The sequence below is a fragment of the Phycodurus eques genome, chromosome 5 (genome assembly GCF_024500275.1).
Source record: "Phycodurus eques isolate BA_2022a chromosome 5, UOR_Pequ_1.1, whole genome shotgun sequence".
NCBI classification, from domain to species: domain Eukaryota; kingdom Metazoa; phylum Chordata; class Actinopteri; order Syngnathiformes; family Syngnathidae; genus Phycodurus; species Phycodurus eques.
Window position 1 is genome coordinate 12,246,852 of NC_084529.1, and position 25,507 is coordinate 12,272,358.

General features: G+C 40.6%; 2 protein-coding genes across 9 annotated transcripts in view; one reads left to right on the forward strand and one right to left on the reverse strand.

The window, feature by feature from the left end:
* Positions 1 to 11,570, forward strand: part of eea1 (early endosome antigen 1) — a 55,052-nt gene extending 43,482 nt beyond the window's left edge. For all 4 annotated transcript variants that reach the window (XM_061677535.1, XM_061677537.1, XM_061677536.1 and 1 more), the window contains 6 exons: positions 2,223 to 2,354; positions 2,713 to 2,898; positions 5,596 to 5,834; positions 6,319 to 6,439; positions 6,543 to 6,641; positions 9,690 to 11,570. In XM_061677535.1, the coding sequence (XP_061533519.1) occupies positions 2,223 to 2,354; positions 2,713 to 2,898; positions 5,596 to 5,834; positions 6,319 to 6,439; positions 6,543 to 6,641; positions 9,690 to 9,812 (900 nt within the window). In that variant the 3' untranslated portion in view covers positions 9,813 to 11,570. The remainder of the gene's footprint in view (positions 1 to 2,222; positions 2,355 to 2,712; positions 2,899 to 5,595; positions 5,835 to 6,318; positions 6,440 to 6,542; positions 6,642 to 9,689) is intronic.
* Positions 11,571 to 11,959: 389 nt separating this feature from the next.
* plekhg7 (pleckstrin homology domain containing, family G (with RhoGef domain) member 7) overlaps positions 11,960 to 25,507 on the reverse strand; it is a 29,463-nt gene continuing 15,915 nt past the window's right edge. For 2 of the 5 annotated variants that reach the window (XM_061677542.1, XM_061677541.1), the window contains exons 10-17: positions 20,659 to 20,772; positions 20,252 to 20,426; positions 15,240 to 15,355; positions 14,845 to 14,932; positions 14,684 to 14,763; positions 14,310 to 14,472; positions 14,124 to 14,221; positions 11,962 to 12,409 (exon numbers count right to left, since the gene is read on the reverse strand). In XM_061677542.1, coding sequence (XP_061533526.1) covers positions 12,299 to 12,409; positions 14,124 to 14,221; positions 14,310 to 14,472; positions 14,684 to 14,763; positions 14,845 to 14,932; positions 15,240 to 15,355; positions 20,252 to 20,426; positions 20,659 to 20,772 — 945 coding nt within the window. In that variant the 3' untranslated portion in view covers positions 11,962 to 12,298. Of the gene's footprint in view, positions 12,410 to 14,123; positions 14,222 to 14,309; positions 14,473 to 14,683; positions 14,764 to 14,844; positions 14,933 to 15,239; positions 15,356 to 20,251; positions 20,427 to 20,658; positions 20,773 to 25,507 lie in introns of all 5 variants that reach the window. The other 3 variants (XM_061677540.1, XM_061677539.1, XM_061677544.1) reach the window with 3 other exon arrangements.

A 25,507-nucleotide genomic window follows, 5' to 3' on the forward strand; every position in this document is an offset into this window, starting at 1 on the left:
ATCCCAGACTCTGCTTCCTCATGGGAAGACGTGTCGGTGGAATTGAGGTCTTTGAAGAATTCTCCACACCTACTCACAACGTCTCGAGTTGAGGTCATCAGCGCCCCATCCCCACTATACACAGTGTTGATGGTGCACTACTTCCCCCTCCTGAGACGCCAGATGGTAGACCAGAATTTCCTCAAAGCCGTCAGGAAGTCTTTCTCCATGGCCTCACCGAACTCCTCCCACGCTTGAGTTTTTGCCTCAGCGACCGCCAAAGCTGCATTCTGCTTGGCCAGCTGGTACCCATCAGCTTCCTCAGGAGTCCTACAGGCCAAAAAGGCCCGATAGGACCCTTTCATCAGCTTGACGGCATCCCTCACCGCTGCTTGCAGCCATTTACTAAAATCATTTTTTTGTTTCCTCATTAACGTACACACTGCACCCCATATTGACAGGAAAAAAAACTGAATTGTTGAAATTTTTGCATATTTAATAAAAAAAAAAAATTACAAATATATATATATAGATATATCACACAGCCATAAGTATTCAGTATTCAGACCCTTTGCTCAGTATTTAGTAGAAGCGTCCTTTTGAGCTAATACAGCCATGAGTCTTTTTGGGAATTAAGTTTTTCACATTGGGGGAATCCTCTGCCATTCCTCCTTGCAGATCGCTTCCAGTTCTGTCAGTTTGGATGGTGAACGTTGGTGGACAGCCATTTTCAGATCTCGCCAGAGATGCTCAATTGAATTTAAGTCTGAGCTCTAGCTGGGCCATTCAAGAACAGTCGCAGAGTTGTTCTGAAGCCACTCCTTTGTTATTTTAGCAGTGTGCTTAGGGTCATTGTCTTGTTGGAAGGTGAACCTTCGGCCCAGTCTGTGGTCCTGAGCACTCTGGAGAAGGTTTTCGTCCAGGATATCCCTGTACTTGGCCACATTCACCTTTCCTTCGATCACAACCAGTTGTCCTGTCCGTGCAGCTAAAAAACTCCCCCACAGCATTATGCTGCAACCACCATGCTTCACTGTTGGTACTGTATTGGACAGGCGATGAGCAGTGCCTGGTTTTATCCACACACCGCTTAGAATTAAGGCCAAAAAGTTATATCTTGGTCTCATCAGACCAGAGAATCTTATTTCTCACCATCCTGGAGTTTCTAGAATGTTCTCCCATCTCCTGACTGAACCTCTGGAGCTCAGCCACAATGATCTTTGGGTTCTTCTTTACGTCTCTCACCAAGGCTCTTCTCCCCCGATTGCTCAGTTTGGCCGGACGGCTAGCTGTAGGAAGGGTTCTGGTCGTCCCAAATGTCTTCCATTTAATGATTTATGGAGGCCACTGTGCTCTTAGGGACCTTAAGTGCAGCAGAAATCTTTTTGTAACCTCGGCCATATCTGTGCCTTGCCACAATTCTGTCTCTGAGCTCTTCAGGCAGTTCCTTTGACTTCATAATTCTTATTTGCTCTGACATGCACTGTGAGCTGTAGGTCTTAGATAGACAGGTGTGTGGCTTTTCCTAATCAAGTCCAATAAGTCTAATCAAACACAGCTGGACTCCAATGAAGGTGTAGAACCAGCTCAAGGATGATCAGGAGAAATGGACAGGACCCGAGTTAAATATATGAGTGTCACAGCAAAGGGTCTGAATACTTATGGGTGTGTGATATTTCAGGTTTTTTTTCCTTCTAATAAATCTGCAAAAATTTCAACCGTTAATGATTTTAGCAAGTGGCTGCAAGATAGTGAACCCACTGTATGTCGCAGACCGCTAAAACGGGTGGCGGGCAGCAGATCGCTCATGGGGCTGTAGGGTAGATACTCCTGGGTTAGAGGATGTCAAAAGTTGTCAAGGTACAGCTTCAGACCCAAAATGGCAGTCGTAGGTTGAATGCACAAAATCAACTATTTTTTAGGTCTATTTTATTAGGAGATTAACCCTTTGAGATCAATCATCATCCTTTCATTTAGCTACATGACATAAACAAAACATTACTCACAGCTCAGTAAACTGAACCACTGTAAACTACACTGGCTTTAATAACAACGTTATTAAATTAAACACAGATTTTTGTAAAGAGAGAATATTTCATACAATTGTTGTGTTGGATAACATTTGTAATAATGTTGTACCGGGGTCAGTATTTGTCTGCTGTGAGTGTAATTCAGGAACATTAAGGACCAGAATTTTCTTCTTAAAAGTTAAATATTACCTCTGCTTGCTGATGCTCGTTCAGGGTCAAGTTAAGATGGGCCTGGAGAAGGAGAGGAGCAAAATGGAGGAGCTACTCAAAGCCAACAGTATCCTGGAAAAGAGCAACGCCAGACTGACATCGGAGCTGAAAACCCTAGCAGAGACGAATGACAAGGTCATTTCCTTGCAAGGCCTTCCTCTGATAAGGCCTTTTGTTGTATTCTTACAATCATGGAGCGAGTGGCTCTCATCATTTAGGGAAACCAGATAAGTATTTGAAGCATCACACTTCAAATACATAGCTAAAACAAGAGAGTCTTGTGTTCCTTTTAGCTCTACAGAGCTGTCGTGAAATATAACAAAGGCTGGAATTACATTACATGGTTCAAATGACATCGGAATTGGGCATTTAGACCTGTAATGTAAATCCAGCGTAAAGCTGCTTGATCAGAGAGTGTAGCGAGTGACCCCATTGACAGCTATGAACATGTGCAAATCCCTCAGATTGTTGTTGCGTGTGTGTCGCGCTTCAGGAGCTGCGAGAGTGGCAGGAAGCCAAGCAGCTGTTGATCCAGCAGAAACTGGAGCTGCAGGACCAGGTGAAGGTTGCGCAGGATGCCCTCCGTCGGGAACAGAAAGAGTACCAGACCACCATGGACAGCAGGAGCCAAAGAGAGGAGCAGCTTCTCGCCAAAACCAAGGCTCTCCAAGATCAGCTGGTAAGCCCAGTCAATAAATAAATCCCAGCACATTTTTTTTATACAATGAACCCCCGTTTATCACAGGGGATAGTCCCAGACCCACCTGCAATAGGTGAAAATCCGTGTATAGAGACTATATATATATATATATATTGTAAATTACTGTAGCATAGCTTTTACGGTAATTAATAAACCATGGAACAGCAACACATACAGAAAGTTGTGTACACCAATAATCATATCCATATATTCTCTGCTCTGTTGGAACATCCATCCATCCATTTTCTGAGCCGCTTCTCCTCACTCGGGTCACGGGCGTGCTGAAGCCTATCCCAGCTGTCATCGGGCAGGAGGCGGGGTACACCCTGAATTGGTAGCCAGCCAATCGCAGGGCACATAAAAAAACAAACAACCATTCACACTCACAGTCATGCCTACGGGCCATTTAGAGTCTCCAATTAATGCATGTTTTTGGGATGTGGGAAGAAAACGGAGTGCCCGGAGAAAACCCACGCAGGCACGGGGAGAACATGCAAACTCCACACAGGCGGGGCCGGGGATTGAACCAGGGTCCTCCAGAACTGTGAGGCTGACGCTCTAACCAGTCGGTCACCGTGCCGCTCTGTTGGAACAACGAATCTTAAAACGGAAAAACTAGGTACAGTGTAACTTTGATTTAACGGACTAATGCGGTGGGTTGTCCGTTACAGCCGATTGATTGTCTGTTATATTGAAGCACTTTTCTTTTGTGGCCATATGTACCTGTATTACTGTTCAGTACAAAATTATTCTTTTGTTCTTCTTTCATGGCCTAAAACACCCAGTCAAGTACTTGTGAATAAATATAAAAAAGCTTGAAAATGTTTGAAAAGTTTCACAATTTATTCAAACCTACAACACTGGTGGGTTTGATGGTGACATTGTTGACGTACTCATAGGCGAGTCAAGGCTGGTCGCTTTCATGAGCCGTGAGGAATTAGCGTGCTTCCTATTTACAAATCAGTTGCCATAGATGAATGGTTTAACAACAAACAAATATTACCGTACCAAAAATAGCATGTTCCAAACTCCTGAGACTTGTCGTATCCATCTTAAAGTTAACACAGATACAGTTAATTACAGTTAAGCATGGCGGCTGGCTGTGCTGCTCTCACAGCCATCCATCATGGCCACCACGTCATTGCATTGCCTTTCATGGAATGTCGCCACATTCACACATTGGCACGGGAGCCACGTCTGTTGGTTGGATCTAGTCATATTGTATATCTGTGACCCGAAAAATGTCAATCCCACTCTTTGCAGGTATTGCGCTATAGCGGCAGTAAACAACAGCACCAAATTCTGGAGCTAACAGACTTTGTTAACGCAGGTTTAAGTGACAACTGAAAACTATTTTTGGACACGTACTGTCCAGATGGTCCATTGATGTCTCAATCTGTCGCTTCGGATCAGAGGATGCCCCCTTGGTGGGGCCGCAGGTGGGGCCTCAGCCTGTTCAGTACTCCAGACAGTTCTCTCTGGCGATTGGTAGGCTGGTGGTGCACTGCAGGCTGGGTGTTCTTGGTTGGGCTAATATTTTAAAGTGTTCAGGAAGCAAAAATAGAGTAAGACTTGAATGGCCAGATGGAGAAAAAAGACAAAAGCTTGAGCTGATCACAGGAAGTTTATTCAAAGGTTTGAACAAAATGACAAAAAGTTTGCATGTTCTCCCCGTACCTGTGTGGATTTTCTCCGGGTACTCCGGTTTCCTCCCACATCCCCAAAACATGCATGGTAGGTTAATTGAAGACTCTAAATTGCCCGTAGGTGTGAATGTGAGTGCGAATAGTTGTTTGTTTCTATGTGCCCTGCGATTGGCTGGCAACCAGTTAAGGGAATACCCCGCCTCCTGCCCGACGATAGCTGGGATAGGCTCCAGCAATCTCGCGACCCTTGTGAGGATAAGCGGTAAAGAAAATGGATGGATGGATGAAAAAGCAAAATGAATGCATTGCCTTAAATACCCTCTCTCTACGACTCGCCCATCTTGTTTTTTGGTCCACCCCTTTGTCCTGATTGGCTAGACTCATGATTACATAATCTGGCATTGGTTTTTAATGGTGTCAAAAGAAGGCTAGATTTTCATTTGTTATTCAAACTTTTATTTATAATTGTGCCTCAGCATCTTTTATTATTGTGTCTCAGTGTCTTTAATTAGGTCATGCAATATAACTGTACTAAGTGTTTAGTTTCTAATGGTATCTAAAGTTTTTAGTGTAGTCAGTGTAGCCACCCCTGTCAGCAAGACACAGTGGCGTCCGAACTTCTTAATTATAGCCCGGTCAGGGGCCTGAGTGTTCAGCATTCCGAGTTAGAAGATAATTTAGCATAGGAAGAGAAAGCATCATTAATACTCCACACCTTCACTTCCGATAGCCGTTAAATCGAGGTTCCACTGTACATTATCACACATAAGGGGGCCCCCTCTTCTTCTTGCTTTTAATTACACTGCATCTCTTCCAATAGACCTCAGCGCTGCCTGGCATGTACGGGAATAATATGATACAACACTGAAGGCACGCAACTGTAAATTCGCACTTGCCTATGTGCTGTAAAAACAATAGTTAAAAAATCTGCGATATAGCGGGGGGAAGGAATGATGAACCGCAACACAGTGGGAGAACACTGTAGTAGACACACGGGAGGAGAGCAAATTTTTGTAACCCCTTTTTGTAGGCGTCCGAGAGGCGAGCCAAAGAAGAGCAGTTGAAGCGTGGTGAGGAAGCGGAAGCAAAACTGGGCGTCCAGGTGACGGCGCTGAATGAAAACGTAGCCACGCTGAAGAGAGAGTGGCAGGGCAGCCAGCGACGGGTCTCTGAGCTCGACAAGCAGACGGACGAGCTGAGGGGCGAGATCGCTGTGTTGGAGGCCACCGTACAACACAACCAGGACGAGAGACGTGCGCTTTTGGAGAGGTGTGGTCACGTGGCGTCTACTGGAATCCACATTTGTTCATCTGGGACAGACTTATTCAAATCAATCATCCATCCATCCATTTTCTGTAGTGGCTAATCAACCAATTAAAAATAAACATGAATGGCTTATTGTGGTCATCAGCTGCATTTGTCGTTAGGATTTTTGGACTGCAATGCTTTTGAGTTTGGTGTGGTAACCCAAAGTTCATATGGAGCTGACTAACTACTAAAGTTCTTCACTTTGGATGGAACGCAAAACTAATGCAGTAGTGAAGACATAAATACAGTAAATAGTCTTCATATGAAAACACTCATGGACCATCAATCTAAAAATAATCGTTTGTCGTTTGATGTCATATTCTCACACGGACATGCACATAATTTCATTGCCTGACATTTGTAATGTCCCGTAAACCGGGGACACCCTGTAAAATGCTTGGCAGTCAGCTGTCTTAATCAATCACGTTTGTGTGTGTAAATGAAGGTGCGTGAAGGGCGAAGGAGAAATCGAGAAGCTCCAGGCCAAAGTGGTGGAACTGAGGCGGAAAGTTGACGACACAACGGCGGCCATGCAGGAGCTGGGCCGAGAGAACCAGTCCCTCCAGGTCAGTGACAGGTCCCGGACCTCTACATGTGTGTCACATTTAATAGAAAATGAAAAAGAAAAAACAGTGGCCTTCTTTATATCTACTGCATTTGGTTATTAAGATTAAGCAGTCCCAGAGTCTCACCAGGAAGTGGGCCGAGGATCACGAGGTGCAGAACTGCATGGCGTGTGGGAAAGGCTTCTCCGTCACTGTCAGGAAGGTAAGAAGAGTGTTCAGAAAACCCTGAAGGGCCTTCATTATATTTGTATTAGCAATACAATGGTGACCATACGTCAACCAGCCACAATACAATGAGATCCAACACAAGAGCTGTATCAAATGTTAGGGATGCACCAAAACCACTGTACGGCTGTACTTGTACTAAATGCTTCTATACTACGACAATGATACCACAAAGTGTTTGCACCTTTCCTGATTTATTTTTTTCCCCCCATCATCAAACAAATCTAAATATTAGGTAAAGACAACTCAAGTCAACACAAAATACAGTTTTTAAATGAAGATTATTATTATTAAAGGAGAAAAAAATCCAAGCCTATATGGCACTGTGTGGGCTAGTGATTGCCCCCCCCCCCTCCCGCTAAAACATAATTGTGGTTTATCATACCAGAGTTAAATTAATCTAGCCACACCCAGGCCTGACACTGCCACACCTGTTCTCAATCAGGAAATTACTTAAATAGGACCTGACTGACAAAGTGAAGTCGAATACTCTGTGGTCTGACAAGACATAAATTGAGTTTTTTGGAAGGTGTGTGTCCCACTACAAGTGGCATAAAAGTAACACCACATTTCAGAAAAAGAACATCATACCAACAGTAAAATATGGTGGTGGTCATGTGATGGTCTGGGGCTGTTTTGCTGCTTCAGGACCTGGAAAACTTGCAATGATGAATGGAAACATGAATTCTGCTGTCCACCCCCCAAAAAAAACCAAAAAAATCCTGAAGGAGAACGTCTGGCCATCTGTTCGTGACCTCAAGCTGAAACAAATTTGGGTTGTGATCCAAAAGACACCAGCAAGTCCACCCCTGAATGGCTGAAGAAAAATAAAATGTAGACTTTAGAGTGGCCTCGTCAAAGTCCTGTCCTAAATCCTATTGAGATTAGGCTTTACACGATCAGGATTTTTGGGGCCGATCAGCGAGTTTAAATAAACGATAACCGATCATCACAAGATGGAGGAATGCGCTTATTTAAATGACCTGTTCCTTTACTGTATATAAGTATATACAGTGTACTTGATTGCTCCAAAAAATTATATTTACACCCAAAAATTATATTTACAGTAAATAATGTATCTTTGTTCTTCTCTTTATGCCAGTGAGTCATAGTGACAGACAGAACAAATGAATGGTCTTCTATTAGATGGCAGGAAGTAAATACAGTAATGAATGTATCCACTTTTTGTGACATTTTTGTTTGTTGGTGTGCCGTGAGATTTTTCAATTGTAAAATATGTTCCTTGGCTCCATAAAGGTTGGAAATCACTGCTCGAGTCAGATCGTGTATTCTAATCAGTCAGGACAAACCAACATTACAACGTGACAGAAATAATGGGTGCTAACTTACTGTAATTAAATTACTGTCTTTTAATTAACTGACTTTACCCACACCGAACCTTTAGAGCACGATTCGACAGAACGGCGGCATGTTTACGTCTAACCGTTCGTGCTACCGCTAGCTTGCTAGGCTACATAAAATCTTATTGCCTGCTTGCGAGCCGTATCGTATTCAAAGTACGGGAACATGCCTCAAGCAAGCCTTAAACGAACGTCCTCTCCTGTCCTGAGCACCCGTGACCACCAACACACGGTTTTCACTCTTTTTGTTTCTCCCCCCCCCCCCATAATACAGTCGGCGCGCTCCACTCTTGTTGTTGTCGCCACGGTAATGAGTGCATCCGGTCGCATTTGAGTTAACCAGATAAAGCCCAATGGTTGTCAAAAACGGGATGCGGTGGTATCGGAATACAATATTTTATTGCAGTAGTCTGACAGTGCAATTGTGTGAGAGCAAATTTGTCTTGTAGTTTGAGCCCCGGGCATTACGTGTTGTCTGTCCCACACTGCCGACATTTTTATTTATTTATTTATTGATTTTTTAAATAACTTCATTGGCCGTCAGATATTTACAGTACTACGTCAAAAGACCTGCAACAAGGCTAAAAATAAACTAGCCTTTGGATTCAAATATACTGTGCACGCGGCGACGGGGAGTTAATGTCTTTTGTGGTGATCGGATCGGCGAATTATGACAAATATCGGCTGTGTAAAGTCTAATTGAGATGCTGTGGCATAACCTTAAAAAGGCGGTTCATGCTTGAAAACCCTCCAATGTGGCTGAGTTACAACAATTCTGCCAAGATGAATGGGCACAAAATTCTTCCACAGCGCTGTAAGAGACTCATTGCAAGTTATCGCAAATGGTTGATTGCCGTTGTTGCTGCGAAGGGAGGCCCAACCAGTCATTCGGATTAGGGGGTTGATCACTTTTTCACACAGGCCCATGTAGGTTTTGCTATTTATTATTATTTGTTCTCCCTTAATAGTAAAAACCATTTAAAACTGCATTTTGTGTTACTTGTGTTGTCTGTGACTAATATTTAACTTTGTTTGATGATGGCAAACAGGTAAAAAAAAAAAAAAGAATTCAGGAAGGGGGCATACGCTTTTTCACACCACTGTACCTCCCTGATACGCTGCTGCAGTTTTATTTTAAAACTAAAATGCATTGTGTTACAGGGTAGATTTAAGTGAAATGTGTGTCAAGACTGTCAGGAAAAACATGCAGTTGGATGTTGTAATGTGTATTTGAGTGACACTTTTGTCAAGAAAAGGTTGTTTTGTGTTTTTGAACAATATTTGGTGCAAATACCATAAAGCACATTTTAATCCAAACTACAGGATGTGATTGCATTATCAAGTATTGGTACTTAAATGCAAGTTCTCGGTCTGAAAAGAAGTTGTAGGCTATCGGTGCATCCTGAACAAATATGTTCAATTTGATTGACAATGTCATAGAAATATTATTTCATGTTTTTTGGTGTAGTTTCAGTTTGCTGTGTCCTGCATCATACTGAGAGATTTTATTTCCAGTATTTTCAACTCTCATTTTACTCATGGACCAAAATATTTGATCTCTCATCACAATGCAGGTTGTGCAGTACCATAGACTTCCACCTCAATGCTAAACATATAGCGAAATGAATACATTGATTGTATGTGTAATTTTCATGTTCCTGCAGCACCACTGCAGACATTGCGGGAACATTTTCTGCGCCGAGTGTTCGTCAAGGAACGCCCTGACGCCATCCTCCAAAAAACCTGTGCGGGTGTGTGAGACGTGCTTTGAGGACCTCCAAGGCTGAGTTGACTGTCAAGGGAAACTCAATGTTGTCTTTTTCATGTAAGATGTGCACTAAAAAGGAGAGACCCCATGTGTGGACATGCGGGGAAAGAAAAGGGGACCTTTTATCGAGAGGTGGCAGGGTCACATGGTGGCGTGGGAGCAATTGGTATTGTGTGTACTTGTTTTTGTGCCTTTGCTCAATTCTGTGAACGGCCACGAGGTGGCCACAGAAGCAAGTAAACGCCTCCCATGGCTTGAAGTTCTCATCATCTGCAGTGTTGTGCTTCTGTAAAACTGGTGTAAAAAGTCGACGGAACCTTGAAGGCGTCACTGGGCAAGTCGGTTTCGTAATAGTGATGTTGAACAGCACAGCAGTCCCGCAAATGTAAATGCAAGTAAATATTTTGTTTTTAAAAAAAAAAAAAAAAAAAACAATGAGAGGAAAAAAAAAATCACAAATATATATTTTTATTTAAACATCATGCCTACATCTGCCTAGCATATAGTGCTTTGGTAATGTTGATGTATGTTGATTTAGCTCTTTGAAAGTCAAAGGTTAAATGACACACCGGTTCAAGAACACTCACCTGGAAAAACCCCATGACTCAGTTAATTTGTGTGCATCTCTTAAAGCTGACGACAGATCAGTTACTCCACGTTGCCTTCGTGTGGCAGCCTGTGTTTGTGTGTCAGTTGTGTGTATTTGTTAACATTGTTGTATATCATGACCAAAGAATGTGAGGAGAGGGGGGGAAAAAAAAAAAAAAAAAAAAAAAAAGTTTCATTTCAGTATTTCATCACATTATACATTTGTTTTAAAGACAGCACTGCACGCCACGTATGACATTTGTTTATTGTGCCACATTGCTGGTTTTGTGTTAACATCTTTAAAAAAAGGTGGTGCTTATTTTTTCCCCCCACTGGTAATGCAGTCATTAAATGTGCCTGCATGACATTGTTCTTTTTTTTTTAATGGGTTTATGCTCATCTGCACAAACTACTGCCGCGCTTGTGTGTGTCCCTTTGCATACATTGTTGGCCTGCTGTCGTATGTCAAGTTGCACATTGCAAGACCTGCGGTTATTTTTGCTTGTCTTGTCTCACATGCCTGTAAGAATTCAAATCCTTGTTCAAATAATTTATGACCGCAGTTGTCACGAGTTCTTAAAACGTCTAAGCAGTGAAGCAGGCCCTAACAATATATATACAGTGCTATGAAAAAGTATTGGTCCCCTTCTCAAATTATATTTTTGCATAGTTTCCCCACTTTGTTTAAGATCATCAAACAAATGTAAATATCAGACAAACTGAAAAGGCTGTCTTTAAATGATTTCAATTATTATGGGAAAAAAAAGCATGCATGGTAGGTTAATTGAAGACTCTAAATTGCCCGTAGGTTTGAATGTGAATGTTTTGTTTTTTTTATGTGCCCTGCGATTGGCTGGCGACCAGTTCAGGGTGTACCCCGCCTCTCGCCCAAAGATAGCTGGGATAGGCTCCAGCACGCCCGCAACCCTAGTGAGGAACAGATGATGAATGAATAATAATAATTAAAAATAACTACTCACCTAGTCACTGTCAAGATCTAATTCCACCTAAAAAGCTTAAACAATTTAGTGTCCTCAGTTCCCAAATGTTTATTGAATGTTGTTAAATGAAAAGGTGATGTAACACAGTGGTAAACATGACCCTGTCCCAGCTTTTTTGGAACGTGTTACAGCCATAAAATTCTGATTATTTGCTAAAAACAATAAAGTTTAACAGTTTGAACATTAAATATCTGGTCTTGGTAGTGTATTCAATTAAATATAGGTTGAATATGATTCTCAAATCATTGTATTCTATTTTTATGTTTAACACAACATCCCAACTTCACTGGAATTGGGGTTATACATACAGTGTGTGTGTTATATAGATGAGAGAGATGCATGTGTATGTATGTATGCTAGATTTTTGTGATGTTACAAAATTGAGACGCAGAATAATTTCAACAATTTTTCCACTATCAATTAACCTGTACAACTTGATTTTTGTTTTCAATTGAGAAAAAATGGTTATGTGGTTGCACAAGTGTGCACATAAGCCTACATTCTACGTAAAACATAAAGGGGAGAGAGAATCATCCACACCGGAAGTCAGGCCAGGCTCTCCGATAAAATGAATCAAGTCAGATTTTATTTTAAGATCTGTTGCTCCAGTGACAATACTTCTATCAGCAGGTTCACATTGATGTTATTGAGTTAGATTGACACATTTTGTAGTCATTCTTGTCGCTGTTATAAATCCTAATAAAATTAAGCAAATTCATCCAGTGTGATGCTCCCATACGCAGGCTGTGTAAGAAGAAAAACAAGGTAACAAGTTGTACTACATGAGCAAAGCTTTAATAGTACAGTACTGCAGCAGCAGTTCACCGTACTGTTCTGTATACATTAGTGCTAGTGTCTTCATGGACGACGTGGGGACTGAAGTGTACGCAGACGGCGTCTCGTGCAGGGGAATGTCTCAGATCTGGGACGACTCCAACCACAGGGAATCGTTCGTCACTCGCGCCTGCTGAGAGTCGAGCTTCAGCAGGACCGACACAGCCTCCTCTATCTTAGACAGCCACGCTCTCTGCAAAACAAAACATATGCATGCAAGTATAATGATATCAGATTAGGCTTAAGTAGTGCTTGTACTTTTTGTATAATGGCACTAAAGACACAATGAGGACAGTCAAGGTTTAGAGCAGCAGTGAGAATAATACCCCCAAAAAATAAATACACAAATACTGTTTAGGTGGCCAATTGTAAATTAATTACTATATTTGTAGGTGTGAATGGTGAACTTTATGAATATATATATATATATATATATATACAGAATACATAAAAGGTGCCCCTCGAGCACAAAGACCTAAACCTTTGATATATTGTAGTCTTTAACAGTCAATAATAATAATAAAAAATTTAAAAAAAAACTCCATCCAAACACAGTGACAGCAAGGTATCGAATACAGTAGTGCACTATCCAATACAGTAAACCCTTGTTTGTCGCATGCGTTACGTTCCGCAAAACCCCTGCAATAAATGACGTCCACAAAGCGGTGACGAATTATCCATCCATCCATCCATCCATTTTCCCCAACCGCTTCTCCTCACTAGGGTCGCGGGCGCGCTGGAGCCTATCCCAGCCGACTCTGGGCGAGAGGCAGGGCACACCCTGAACTGGTCACCGGCCAATCCCAAGACACATATAAACAAACAACCATTCACACCTACAGGCAATTTGAGTCTTCAACTAACCTACCATGCATGTTTTTGGAATGTGAGAGAAAACCAGAGTACCCGCAGAAAACCCATGCAGGCACGGACGGGGAGGACATGCAAACTCCCCACAGGCGAGACCGGATTTGAACCCGGGTCCTCAGAACTGTGAGGCAGATGCGCTAACCAGTCTTCCACCGTGCAGCCGGTAACCAATTATTTATTATATAAATGCATTACTTTCATACATGCATGTCTGCAAGGCATCGTCTATTGAAATGGCATTGCAAGTATTTTATTTGTCCACTTGAGGTCACCATCCATACGTTTCACAAGTACAGTCCTATCCGGTACATGCGCAAGCTACTTCGCATTTTGCAAAATAGGTCTGTCAATGCATTTCCTCCCAGTTTGGCTGCTTGAATGACATGAAAAGCTCAGGCGGACATGGTGTGAATAGGTGACTTCCTGCCTTCAGCACTGGCCCTGTTCCTCACACTGACGGTCCTGGCAATGTGGAGAGCTAAAAGCATTATGGAAACCCAGAATTCATTGCAGTGATATTTTTAACTACAGTGCTGTAGAAAATCAAGCTTAACGTTGCCCTTTACCTGCATTTGTTCCTGTCAATATTGTTATGAGTGTGCTGTCGGGCTAAGGTCGGTATTTGTGACTATTTCATAAAACTGAGTGTGTCTTGTGTTTTAAACAGTGGCTTTCCTGGCATGTTCTTTGTTTCCTCAAGCAATTTGGTGACTTGTATCAAATGTATGAGTTTAGATTACTCTGAGGTACCTCTTTCTGCGAAGAAGAAGAGCCCAACTGACCTTATGACCTTGACCACTGCTGCCACATTAAAATCGTATCAGATGTCCAAACGAGAACTTGCACTACACCAACTTGAAAAAAAATGTACTGAATCCGGATTAAGTAAACCATGATATTGCAAGAGATTACCTGCATATGCACAAGTGAAGCCGAGCACGAAATGTCTGTCAAAACTATGTCAGCAAAACTAGTTTGTGTTGGTAAATCCAAATGGATACAGTGGGAAAAGAGTCAAATTCATGTCATTGATTTACCTTGGAAGACTCTGACGCAGCCTGCAGGACAAACGCGCCGATACACTGCTGGTAGCGGTTCTGGTGCGTAATTATAAAAGAATGAGGCAGCCCTGATGCTGAGAAAAAAGACAGAAAAAAAAATAATGATATTAATTCACGGTATCTTAAGTCTGTGTCACTTTCAGGTGCATATCTTGTAATTACTTGATGCGTTGAGCTGATCAATGTTCCTGAGCTGGAGTCGGTCCAGAGAGACGGGCTGGTCGAGAACCGTGAAGGTGCATCCTTCCTTCAGCAGCTGATCCAGCTCCAGGTTCTGCGCCACGCGCAAGGAGTTTGCTTCCGGGCCGATGGACCTCTGCACACACTAGTTGAAATGCCAAACTGTTTCAGCCACCCAAAAATCGCCATTTTTGAACACTTTCTGGAAAAGGATAACATTTGTCCACATGTGTTGATGTGAAATAGAATGAGCAGTGTTCCCAATAAAACCAAGCCATGATAAGGATTTGGAGCTATATTCCCTTTTCAAAACATACTGCTGTTATTATGAACACGACGACTATGCGCTTCCACACCTTCTTGTTTCTCTTTATCTTGGTAATGAGCAGGAATTCGTCAAAGAGGAACAGGTAGACGTCTATGAGCTTGGCGTTCTCTGGGAGAGAACCACAGGAAGATGGCGTGAGAGCGGGTCTAAAACCGTGGCAACAAATGTGTGGGACGCGGCCGGGCAGACCTGTGAGAATCAGTTTGCCTCCGTGCAGCAGACTTCTGTGAGAAATGAGATTCTCCAGCGTCACGGCTTTCAGCAGATGTTTGACGGTCTGAAGAAAGAGGAGGGGGAGAGTCAGCTGGAGGTCGACATTTCGTGACAATATCACATCTGTGCTCTTTGTAGGAAAAGTAAGAGCTTGTCACAACTGGGATGCAAGGTACAGTGACATCTGCTGTCACAGCCTGATAAGAACACGATTGGATCATTTTATCTGGATAATAAGTTCCACTTGCTTACGACTGTATAAGCTTTCCAAGAACCATGTACAACTCAACATGGCTGCTTTTCCAGTAAACTTATTTTTCTGCAAAGGAAATGTGTTATGCGATCGACAAACCCAATTGCGCATCACCGACCTCGGGGATGAAGGCCCGCTTGTCCCGCTCCCACACCGGCTGCCACACCAGGGCGTCTCTCAGCTGTTTGACCTTCTGGTAGCTGTCCAACCATTTCACCTTTCCCTCCAGGTCACCTTGGAAGCAAGACAATGTTACTTTTCCCAACAATTACTTGATACTACTTGTAACAGGGTTCCAATTACTCGGGAGCCGACGAAGCTTGCCTGAGCTGCCACAAAGACACTCATCCATCTGTGGAGGCCTTTTTAGTTCGGTCAACATTCATTATTTTGCCGTGTAAAAACTACTATTCAGGTTAACTTTTTGTTTTCTTCCTCTCTTTACCTCTACTGAAACACTATTTTAGCTTGTGGATGACAAGTAGATTTCTTTGGCTTTTATACAGTACTTGCCCCCCCCCCCAAAAGAAGGCGCAGCCTCAACAAGAGGTGACGTAACGGAGACTTAATTACCTGTACAATAAAAGGAACTGATTATTTTAATTGCCATTATTTTCGATAGAGGAAACAAACCAAAAAAAAGGATAAAAATCAAAACAAAGAAGCCTAGCAGCATCCCAAATGGACTGTGTACAACCTTCAGAGCAGTGGTGGGCAATGTGTGGCCCGTGTGCTCTGTCTAATCCAGCCCAAGGAATATTTACATTCCAAGAGTTCTGCAATATTTGTTAACTTTCAAACTCGCCATAAAACATTCAGTCCCCTCCAAAAGTATTGTAAACGCCAAGGCCAATGACTTGGTTTTTGTTGAATACTGAAGACATTTGGGTTTGAAAAGATGAATATGAGACAAACGTTCAGAATTCCAGCTTTTATTTCATGGTATTTACATCATGATGTGTTAAACAACTCAGGACAGAGCATCGTTTGTTTGAAGCCACCCACTTTTCAAGTGAGCAAAACTATAGGAACATGGTGTACCTAGTTGCTCAGGTGTTGCCTTTTAGATTGATTAAACATTAAGATAGTGCTTGTTTTTGGCTTTGGGTTTCACCTGTGAAAACTGTATTTGTTGTTAAGCAAACATGAAGACCAGAGAGCTGTCTATGGGAGAAAAGCAAACAATTTTGTAGCTGAGAGAAGAGGGAAAATCGATCACAACTATTGCACAAACATTGGGCATAGCCAATACAACAATTTGGAATGTCCTGAAAAAGAAAGATACGACTAGTGTACTGGACAACAGACATGGACCGGGTCAGCCAAGGGTATCAACAGCAGTTGATGACAGAAACATTGTGAGAGCTGTGAAGAAACACCCAAAGACAACAGTCAGTGACATCAATGCCAACCTCCACAGGGCAGCGGGGAAGGTATCACAAGCCACTATTCAAAGAAGACTTCGAGAGAAGAATTATCCAGGCCGTACCACAAGATGCAACCATTCATCAGCAAAAAGAATCGGAAGGCTAAATTGGATTTTGCAACGTGCAGAGTTGAGCCACAAAAGTCTTGGAACAAAGTTTTATGGACTGATGAGACCAAGATTAACCTCTACCAAAGTGATGGAAAGGCCAAAGTATGGAGAGAGAAAAAAAAAAGGATCTGCTTGTGATCCAAAACACACAAGCTCATCTGCGAAGCCTGGTGGCGGTCATGGCTTGGACGTGCATGGCTGCTTCTGGAACGGGCTCACTAGTCTTTATTGATGATGTAACTCATGATGGTAGCAGCAGAATTAATTTTTTAATCTACAAAACCATTTTGTCTGGCAATTTACAGAAACATGCATCCCTAATGCATGCATACCTAATGCTAACATGGAGCAAAACGCCATAGATGGGCTAAAGAAACTAGCATCGATATCGCGGTAGTTCTAAACCTTTGAACATTTGATATTGGAACACAAACTGCGCAGCAACACATACAGACTGCATATAACAATCACAAGCATCACCTCTTTCTGCGCTGCGAAAGAATATATTACTGCATTATGATGATAATATAATATATATCCTCAGATCCATGTATATGTGAATGCATGTATTATACTGCTCCCTGGCGTCTAAGACGCACACACCAGAAGGAGCAACATTACGTCCATTGAATTAAGCATGGAATCATGATCCAACCCCCCCCGTGTACGTTTTATTTCATCATGATAGTACTATATGTTTTTATATAGCACAATACTGTAGAGTGCTAGTTTTCTTATCAAATTCGTAAAAATTTTCGGGCTAGATTTTTATTTGGGGGTGGGTGGGGGATTTGTGCTGGAATGGATTAATGGCAGTTCCATTCATTGCAATTGGGAAAGTTAATGACAATCTCACACTGAAACACAGTGTGCATAAGTAGAGTAAAAACAAAGTATGCGACGCGGCAGTTAGTATAAAGTGTGTGTTGTGATCGTGAGAAAAGATGACGCAATTCATGGAGTGAATGACGAACGCCATGTATAAAAAGCCACCTGTGTGTCACCGTGCGTTCTGTAGTTGTATCTGTAAATAATATTTCTTTTGTTTTATCATATTGTTTTTGTTTTTATCGTTTGAGGTTTCGCAAAAGAAAAAAATATCATTAAAGAAAGTAAGTCATTGTCCTGCATGACATTTCCTTTCCTAAACTTGTTTTCGCCACTTGTTGATCAGAAACGGGATTTTAGTGAAACCAACCAATCTTTCACTGAAGAACGGGAAAAGGTTGAAAACCTTTTTCTGTTGAAAGAAACGAGTCAACTGTTTGGTGCTTACATAGTCACAGTCGGTCTTGACAGGTCAGTCAAACTCCTCTTAAAGTCAATTATAACTACAGTGCCTTGAGATAGGAGTTTAATTTGTTCCGTGTGTAAGCTCCTACCGCAAAACACATCTCAAATCATCTTTCCCCATTGAAATGAATGGAAATGCCAATTCGTTCCAGCCTCCCTATAAACCCCCCAGAATTATTATTATTATTTTTAAATAGGCTTCACACGATCAGGAGTTTTGGGCTGATCACAGAGTTTAAAAAAAAAAAAAGATAACTAATCAATGATCCGATCACAAGATGGAGCAATGTGTCTATTTAACTCATTCACTGCCATTATGACTTGTTCCTTTACTGTATATACTTGTGTACAGTATAATGAGTATTTTAAAGTATTCTCTATTCAGGTCACGTATACTAATCAGTCAGGTCAAAACCAACATTACAATGACGGAAATAATGGGTGCTAACTTATTGTAATTACTTTATTGTCATTAAATTAATTCACACACACACACCAAAACTTTAGAGCATGATTTGACATAACGCTGGCATGTTTAAGTACAACCATTAGTGCTAGCACTGGCTTGCTCAGCTACATAATGTTTTGTTGCCTGCTTGCGAGCAGTATCGTACTAAATGTACTTGAACATATCAAGCAATCCTTGAAGTCCTCTCCCGAGTACTGGTGACCGCCACACGTTTTCCCCCATTTTGTTCTTATAATACACACGACTCAATCCGTTGCTGTTGTCGTCACCATGGTAATGAGTGTATCTGGTCACGTTTGAGTTGACAAGACAAAGCCCAGTGATCCTAAAAGACAGGATGCGGTGGTATCAGAATACAAGATTTTATTCCAGTGGTCTGACCTAGTGCAATTGTGAAAGACCAAATTTGTCTTGTGGTCTGATCAGACATGTCTGACCCACACCGCCAACATGTTTTAATTATAATTTTAAATAACTTTATTGCTGGTCAGATATTTACAGTACTAAGTCAAAAGACATACGACAAGGCTAAAAATAAACTAGCTTTTTGATTCAAATATACTGTACATGATGGCGTAAATGTCTTTTGCGGAGTCGATCAATGACATTGACTAGATCGGGAATGATGACAAAGCCGATTAGCACAAAATGGTAAATATTGGCCAATACCAATCAAGCCGATCAGATCGGTGTAAAGTCTATTTTTTAATAAGGACAAATTCCACATTATACTTTATAAAAACATAGTAATAAAATAATTAAATAGAATGTAAAGCATTAAGCAGTTTGTTTCATCCATCAGTGTGCCGCCTTGGCCACCGGGAGACACTGCTGTTTAATACAGCAATGCATACTAACGAAGAAGAATAGACTTCTTTTTCTTCTGCTGTTCTACCACTTAGGAAGTTGCTTTAATATTAGTCATTTTTTTGTCAAAATGTTGTATCATGTTATATTATCTGTCTATATAAGTTGTTCCACCATATGCGTTCAAATGTCCGTTTCTTAAATGGTTCTAAGTTTGACTGTAAACATCAACTGGGAGTGGCATTAAACAGCTTGAAACCTCTTTTGATGAAATGGTCATTTGTTGAAGTGCTGGTTATTGTGATGAGAGTTGAATTGACTTTACTGCCACCATAAAGTGCTTTTAAAAGTTGTGTGACCTGTATCTCAAGGGACCACTGTACAATTATTATAGATAATTAAAAATGATAATGATTTTATTATCCAAATTAACTCTTTTGCATAAACATTTAACTTTTTAACTCATATACAAATTCCCTGGCCCATGTCATTTTACAAAACCAAATGTGTTAGAGCCTACCCCTGCTTAAGAGGTTCTACTGCACTTTGGTCCCATTGAGAAGCATTTCAAAATGTCAGCATGTTCCAACATGTCAGATTGGGATGTTTGCCTGTCTGTCACACCCAGCTGCGATAGCGTGCTGATAGACTAGAGCCAATCTGGTTTACAAAAGAAATACTCTGCCCACCAACGGAACACTCATTGTTACCGCACCAGAGCAGCTTTGCCCGTCTTTAACATTTATGGGAAGTTTGTTATTAGCCTCCAATGTGTGTGGGTATTTGTCTCAACACACACACACACACACACACACACACGAACTTTGCCCTTCAGCCCTCGAGTCACAATCAACTGAGTCAAATGCCTGCTGACATAACACCTGAGGTGCAGTGGAAAGTTCGGCGTGTCGTCAGCTGATCAGTGAACACCTTCCAGTTATAGTCTTACAAGAACGTGCACGTTGCCGACTGACAAGCCGATTTGTCTTTTGTTCTGAGTGGCGGAAGAGGAGGAGGTGCTCACATATTGACATGTCCACTTGCTCCGCTACAGCCTGCACATCCCTGCTTTCCTCCTCCGTGTCGAACCGCCTGGCGATGTTCCGTAGGAGCAGCGGGTAGCGGGTTAGCCTCTGCAATGGCGCAACCAGCAGGTCCCGCAGTTGCAGCCTGCGGCACTGCTTGTTGCTCTCAGACCACTGTGTTACAAATTACAGTGACGGGGGGAAACATTTTTCAGAATAGGTCAAAGAGGCGATGGATGACAAAAATGAGAATGAATATTAAATAATATAATAAGTACACATTATTTTTCAAGGTGCGTGGTGTTTTGCCGTGGCTCTCAGTTTTTTCAATTAGAATACTTTATTGATCCCAGGGGCAAATTTGTGAGCTGTGACGCACATGCACATTGTAAGTGTTCTTATTTACCTTGACATAAGACCCAAAGTCCTCTCTGGGCTTCAGGCTGTCCAGATAAAGCAAAGCTGTGGAGTAGTTGAGGCAGTACTTCTGCAAGCAGTGGCATATGCTCTCCTGGAAAGTCTGCCAACAGATGACAATACCAATTCAGATAGTACACAGCAGATTAATTTATCATAAAATGAGACACGACGTTCGGATAAGATTACAGTCTGCGAGACAAAGTTGGCGCCCTTCCGTTAAAGGCAGAGAAAAAACAATGGTTACTGAAATATTAGAACTTGAAACTGACAAGGAATATATTGGAAATTAATGAATAGAAAATGGGCATTACTTAGTTTGTGGTCCAACTGAATATTTTTTTCTGATCTGACCAATGAAACTGGCCATGACAAAAATTATGTTACCGTACCCTTAATTTAAATGAGTATTAAGCCGACTTTTTACCCTGAGGTGGCAGAACACTGCCAGAGACCTATTATTGTTGCGAGCCTGCATTTGAGTATGTACAGTAAACCATCAAATTATCTACCTGTATATCGATAAGGCTAAATTTGGAATCAGAATTTTGGGGTTTTTTTGGGGGGGGGGGGAGGGGAGAAATTTACAAATGACATGGAAATCCCAACGTAGCAAGATACCTAAGGAAGTTCTGTTGAACGTTTTTTTTTTCCTTTTTCTTTTCTTTTATTTTACATTTGACAAAAAGTTCCATGTCCTAAATTATGACACACACACACAATATTTTTTATTTCATGGGTTCTCCACTGTTGTCATCTTGGGACCTGCAATTTCCTATTATTGCTAAGTCGCCACAGAACTGAATAATCATATTTTTAAACATAACTAAACATGCTTACATGTTCAAAGTTCCTTTCAGAGAACCTTATTAAATGAGGATAAACATGACACCTTCATTGACAAATCTGAATAGCTTGGCAATTGTTGGTGTTTAATTGTCGCTGGAAGTTGCGTTTACACCCCAATTAATAGTGTTTCTGACGCATGTCTGTCAAAATCTTACTTTCCTATTGAAAAGAGAGTCTGACCTGTGATGCACGTTAAATATTGCAACTCTCCTACCGCGGCAACATAACCCAACCCGACTTGTACGCAAGTTGGAACGCGCCAGAGTATCACTAATCTACGCTAACGCTGTATTAAAGTCATACAGTAACTACAGTAAATGTTTGTATGAAAACCATTTCTAGGTCGTAGATATAAATTACTCCAAGGAAAACAAATACTGCGATAGTTGAGCGTGCCATCGTCAACCACATGAAAGCATTTTTGCGCGGTTTTGTATGTTGGCATCGATGTTAAACAAGGATCCCATGCAATTTTTTCTACCCATCCGCGACCCACCCAAAACGGGTCCACGACCCACTGTTATGTCCCAACCCACCAGTTGAGAATCTAGTTCTAGATTATCCTTAGTTTCCAGGGTCCATCAGAATGGTGCAAAACAAATTTGTTTCCTGAAAATTTGTTTTAAACATTTTTAGCTTAATTAGAAATGCATTTCCTCCCTCCCAGCAAAACATAATACAGGACATCATGTATTGCCAGAATTGAATTGACATATACCGTCATTTCTCGTGTATAATGCACATCCATGTATAATGCGCACCCCCAAAGTTGACCTCAAAATTCTGTAAAACCCTTCAACCTATGCGTAATGCATTTTTACAATGCATGTTTTTCCTTCTACCCATATGATCAAAACATGAAGTATTATCTGTATTTTGTTAGTTTTTTCAAATAATTATTCAGAAGTTAAGCACTTTATTTGAACAAAATACTTTATTTTTATTTACTTGCTCTTATTTTGAAATTCACAGCCCTGCTTTTATTTAGTAAATGAGAAAACACGGTTCTGCTCATATGTTTGATAACCCAGGCAGAATTTGTAAGATGTGTACAATTCTTTTAAGAAAACATGAAGGACCAGGCGAAACATAAAATTTTATTTTAATGGGATTCAAATTAAACTGTCAAGCATTTAAGAAAAGCATTATCATTAAACAAAACAGAACCATAAAGAAATTAATGACGGTTGTTGTTCAGTCATCAGTCGTATTTAAAAACAACAACAACAACAACAAAAAACAATATTTCACAAATTCTGCCTGGGTATGTAAACTTATGAGCACAATTGTACCTATATGCAGTCATATGTACCCCGGTCATATTGGAATGAAAGTGTAGTCTACACCTTTTTCAAAACCTCTAGGTGGCATACTAGAATACAAGTGTAAATTTGTCATAACCTCTAGGGGGTGGTGGCATAGTGGAATGAAGGTGTACAGCTTTTTCTAAACCTCTAGATGGCGGGATACATTTATAAAATGTGAAAGTCTTTTTCATTTTCTCCAATACCTATGTATAATGCACACTGACAATTTTTGGGGGTAAAAAAGTGCATTATACACGAGAAATTACAGTACTAATAACAAAGCAAACAGATTTTTTTTAATGACAAATACATGAAATAAAATGCCTGCTTAATATCAATGAAATACTGTAGCTTTCAGCATGTTAGATAATAGAGATATGAATAATAATTTAAAAAAAAATTGTAAACATCTTATAACTTCTAAGAGTCTTTTGCCACTTTCTTTTGTCATTCCCAACCAGAAGATAACAATTTAACAGTTAAAAATTTGCTTTTAAATTTGCCTAGGTCGTGTATAATTTGAGGCCTAATTGAAGTTGTGTTTAATTGTGATATGTCTGATTTAATTGTATAATTCATAATCAGTATCAACACTCTGATCCACAGAAGTGAACAGACATTATCACCACCTTTAGGACAGGTTTTCAGCCTTGTTTGAGGTCTCCGGCCTAATTTCTGTTCTTGTTTAACAATGCGTTATTGTGGTTGTAGAAAAATGGCAAAGTATGCTGAAGTTCAGTTAAACGTTTGACTGAATCTACAATGAAAAATTGTTAAAGTAATACTTTCCACTGCACTTTAAGAAGAATCTTTGATACACTACTTATGAATATCATAAGATTGTGCAAGGTCAGTAAGTCATGAATGACACATTCTCAAAAATATTAATGCAAACACATAAGTAGTAAATTACAATGAATGTCTATCTGATCTGCAAATCTGACTGACATCTGTGGGGTCAGACTGCTATGGAGATCAGGCATTTTTCATCCCTGTAATTGCAAGGGACAGAAAGTTGGTCAAAGAAATACAGTATGACACAAAAAAAAACAACTACAAACTTAGGGAGGATAAAATGTGAATCTATCAAACCATTGTCTCCAGTTATCTGTGCAAGACTAGCTATTTTCAATATCAGGTCACTGGGCAATAAATCAATGTTGATTAATGACATTACAACCTATGATCTGGACTTTTTGCCATTAAATGAAACATGGCTAACAGAAAGTAGCTGTAATACCATTTTAAATGAGGCAACACCAGCAAATGTAAATTTTATGAACAAGTGTCGAATAGGGAAAAAAGGCGGTGGTATTGCGGTTATTTTTAAGTCATTATTTCAGGGTAAAAAAATTATACTGGGTGATTTTAGCGCTTTTGAATAGCTGTTTTGTTTTTTTTAGTTAAAGGTGACCCAAAGGTTATTGTTTTAATAATTTATAGACCTCCAAGATACGGAGGATTTTTCAAAACGACTGTCAGTTATTTTTACTGACAACTATTTTGTCATAATGGGAGGCTAACATTCATGTTGACAATAAAATGAAAAAAATATATATCTAAAGAACTCTCTGCTATACTAGACACATTTGACCTCGCTCAACATATTAAGAGTCCAACCTACACTCAAGGTCACAGCTTAGACCTGGTCATCTCGAAGGATGTTGAAATTCTATCAGTTGACATTAAGGATATGGCTATTTCTGACCATTTTTGTGTATTCATTGAATTACAGATTCTTCCAAAAGTTCAGACAACCTCTATGTCTATTAAGAAAAGGTACATAAATGAAAGTCCCGCCACTAAGTTTATGGAGACCATAGCTGTGCCACAAACTGTGAATGCTGAGACAGTTGATGAACTTTTGGATAATTTCACCTGAAAAATCTCAAATGTCATGAATGCTGTCGCTCCTATTAAAACTAAGACAATCTTGAGGCGACCTAGAACACCATGGAGGAGCACAATGATGGTAAAGACCTCTAGATTCAAGTGTAGAAAAGCAGAATGTGAGTGGAGAAAACCTAAACTCCAAATTGACTATGACCTCTACAGACAAAGTGTCTAATTTTTAACCAAGAGTTAGTCAGAACTTCAACAATACTCCCACTCTGTTTGCTGTGGTTGACAAGCTCACAAACCCCAGAATCAGATAGCTCCAGAACTCCTAACAGCAGATAAATGGAATTAATTTGCTTATTTTAGTGAAAAAATACAATCAATCAGGTTAAATATCAGCACAAATCAGCAAAATTATAAAATACTACATCTGAAGCCACCCAGAAAAAATTATATTACCATGTCAGAATTTGATACAGTGTACCAAAAACTGTATAGAAAACGGTTCAGCAGTTAAAACCCTCGAGCTGTCTTGACTCAATCCCATCTGCCTTTTTCAAAGCTATTGCGAAGTCTGTGCTAGCCGATTTGCAGCAAATAATCAATTGCTCACTTCAGTCAGGCGAGTTTCCGAAAGCTCTTAAAGTAGCTGCCATCAAGCATCTTCTAAAAAATAAAACGCTGGACACTTCGATGTTAGCACGCTATAGACCCATCTCCCTTTCATCGCCAAGATTGTTGAGAAAGTGGTTTTTAATCAACTCACGAATGTCTTTAACTTAAATTGACTTTTTGACACATTTCAAATCAGGTTTCCAAACTCATCACAGTACAGAATCTGCT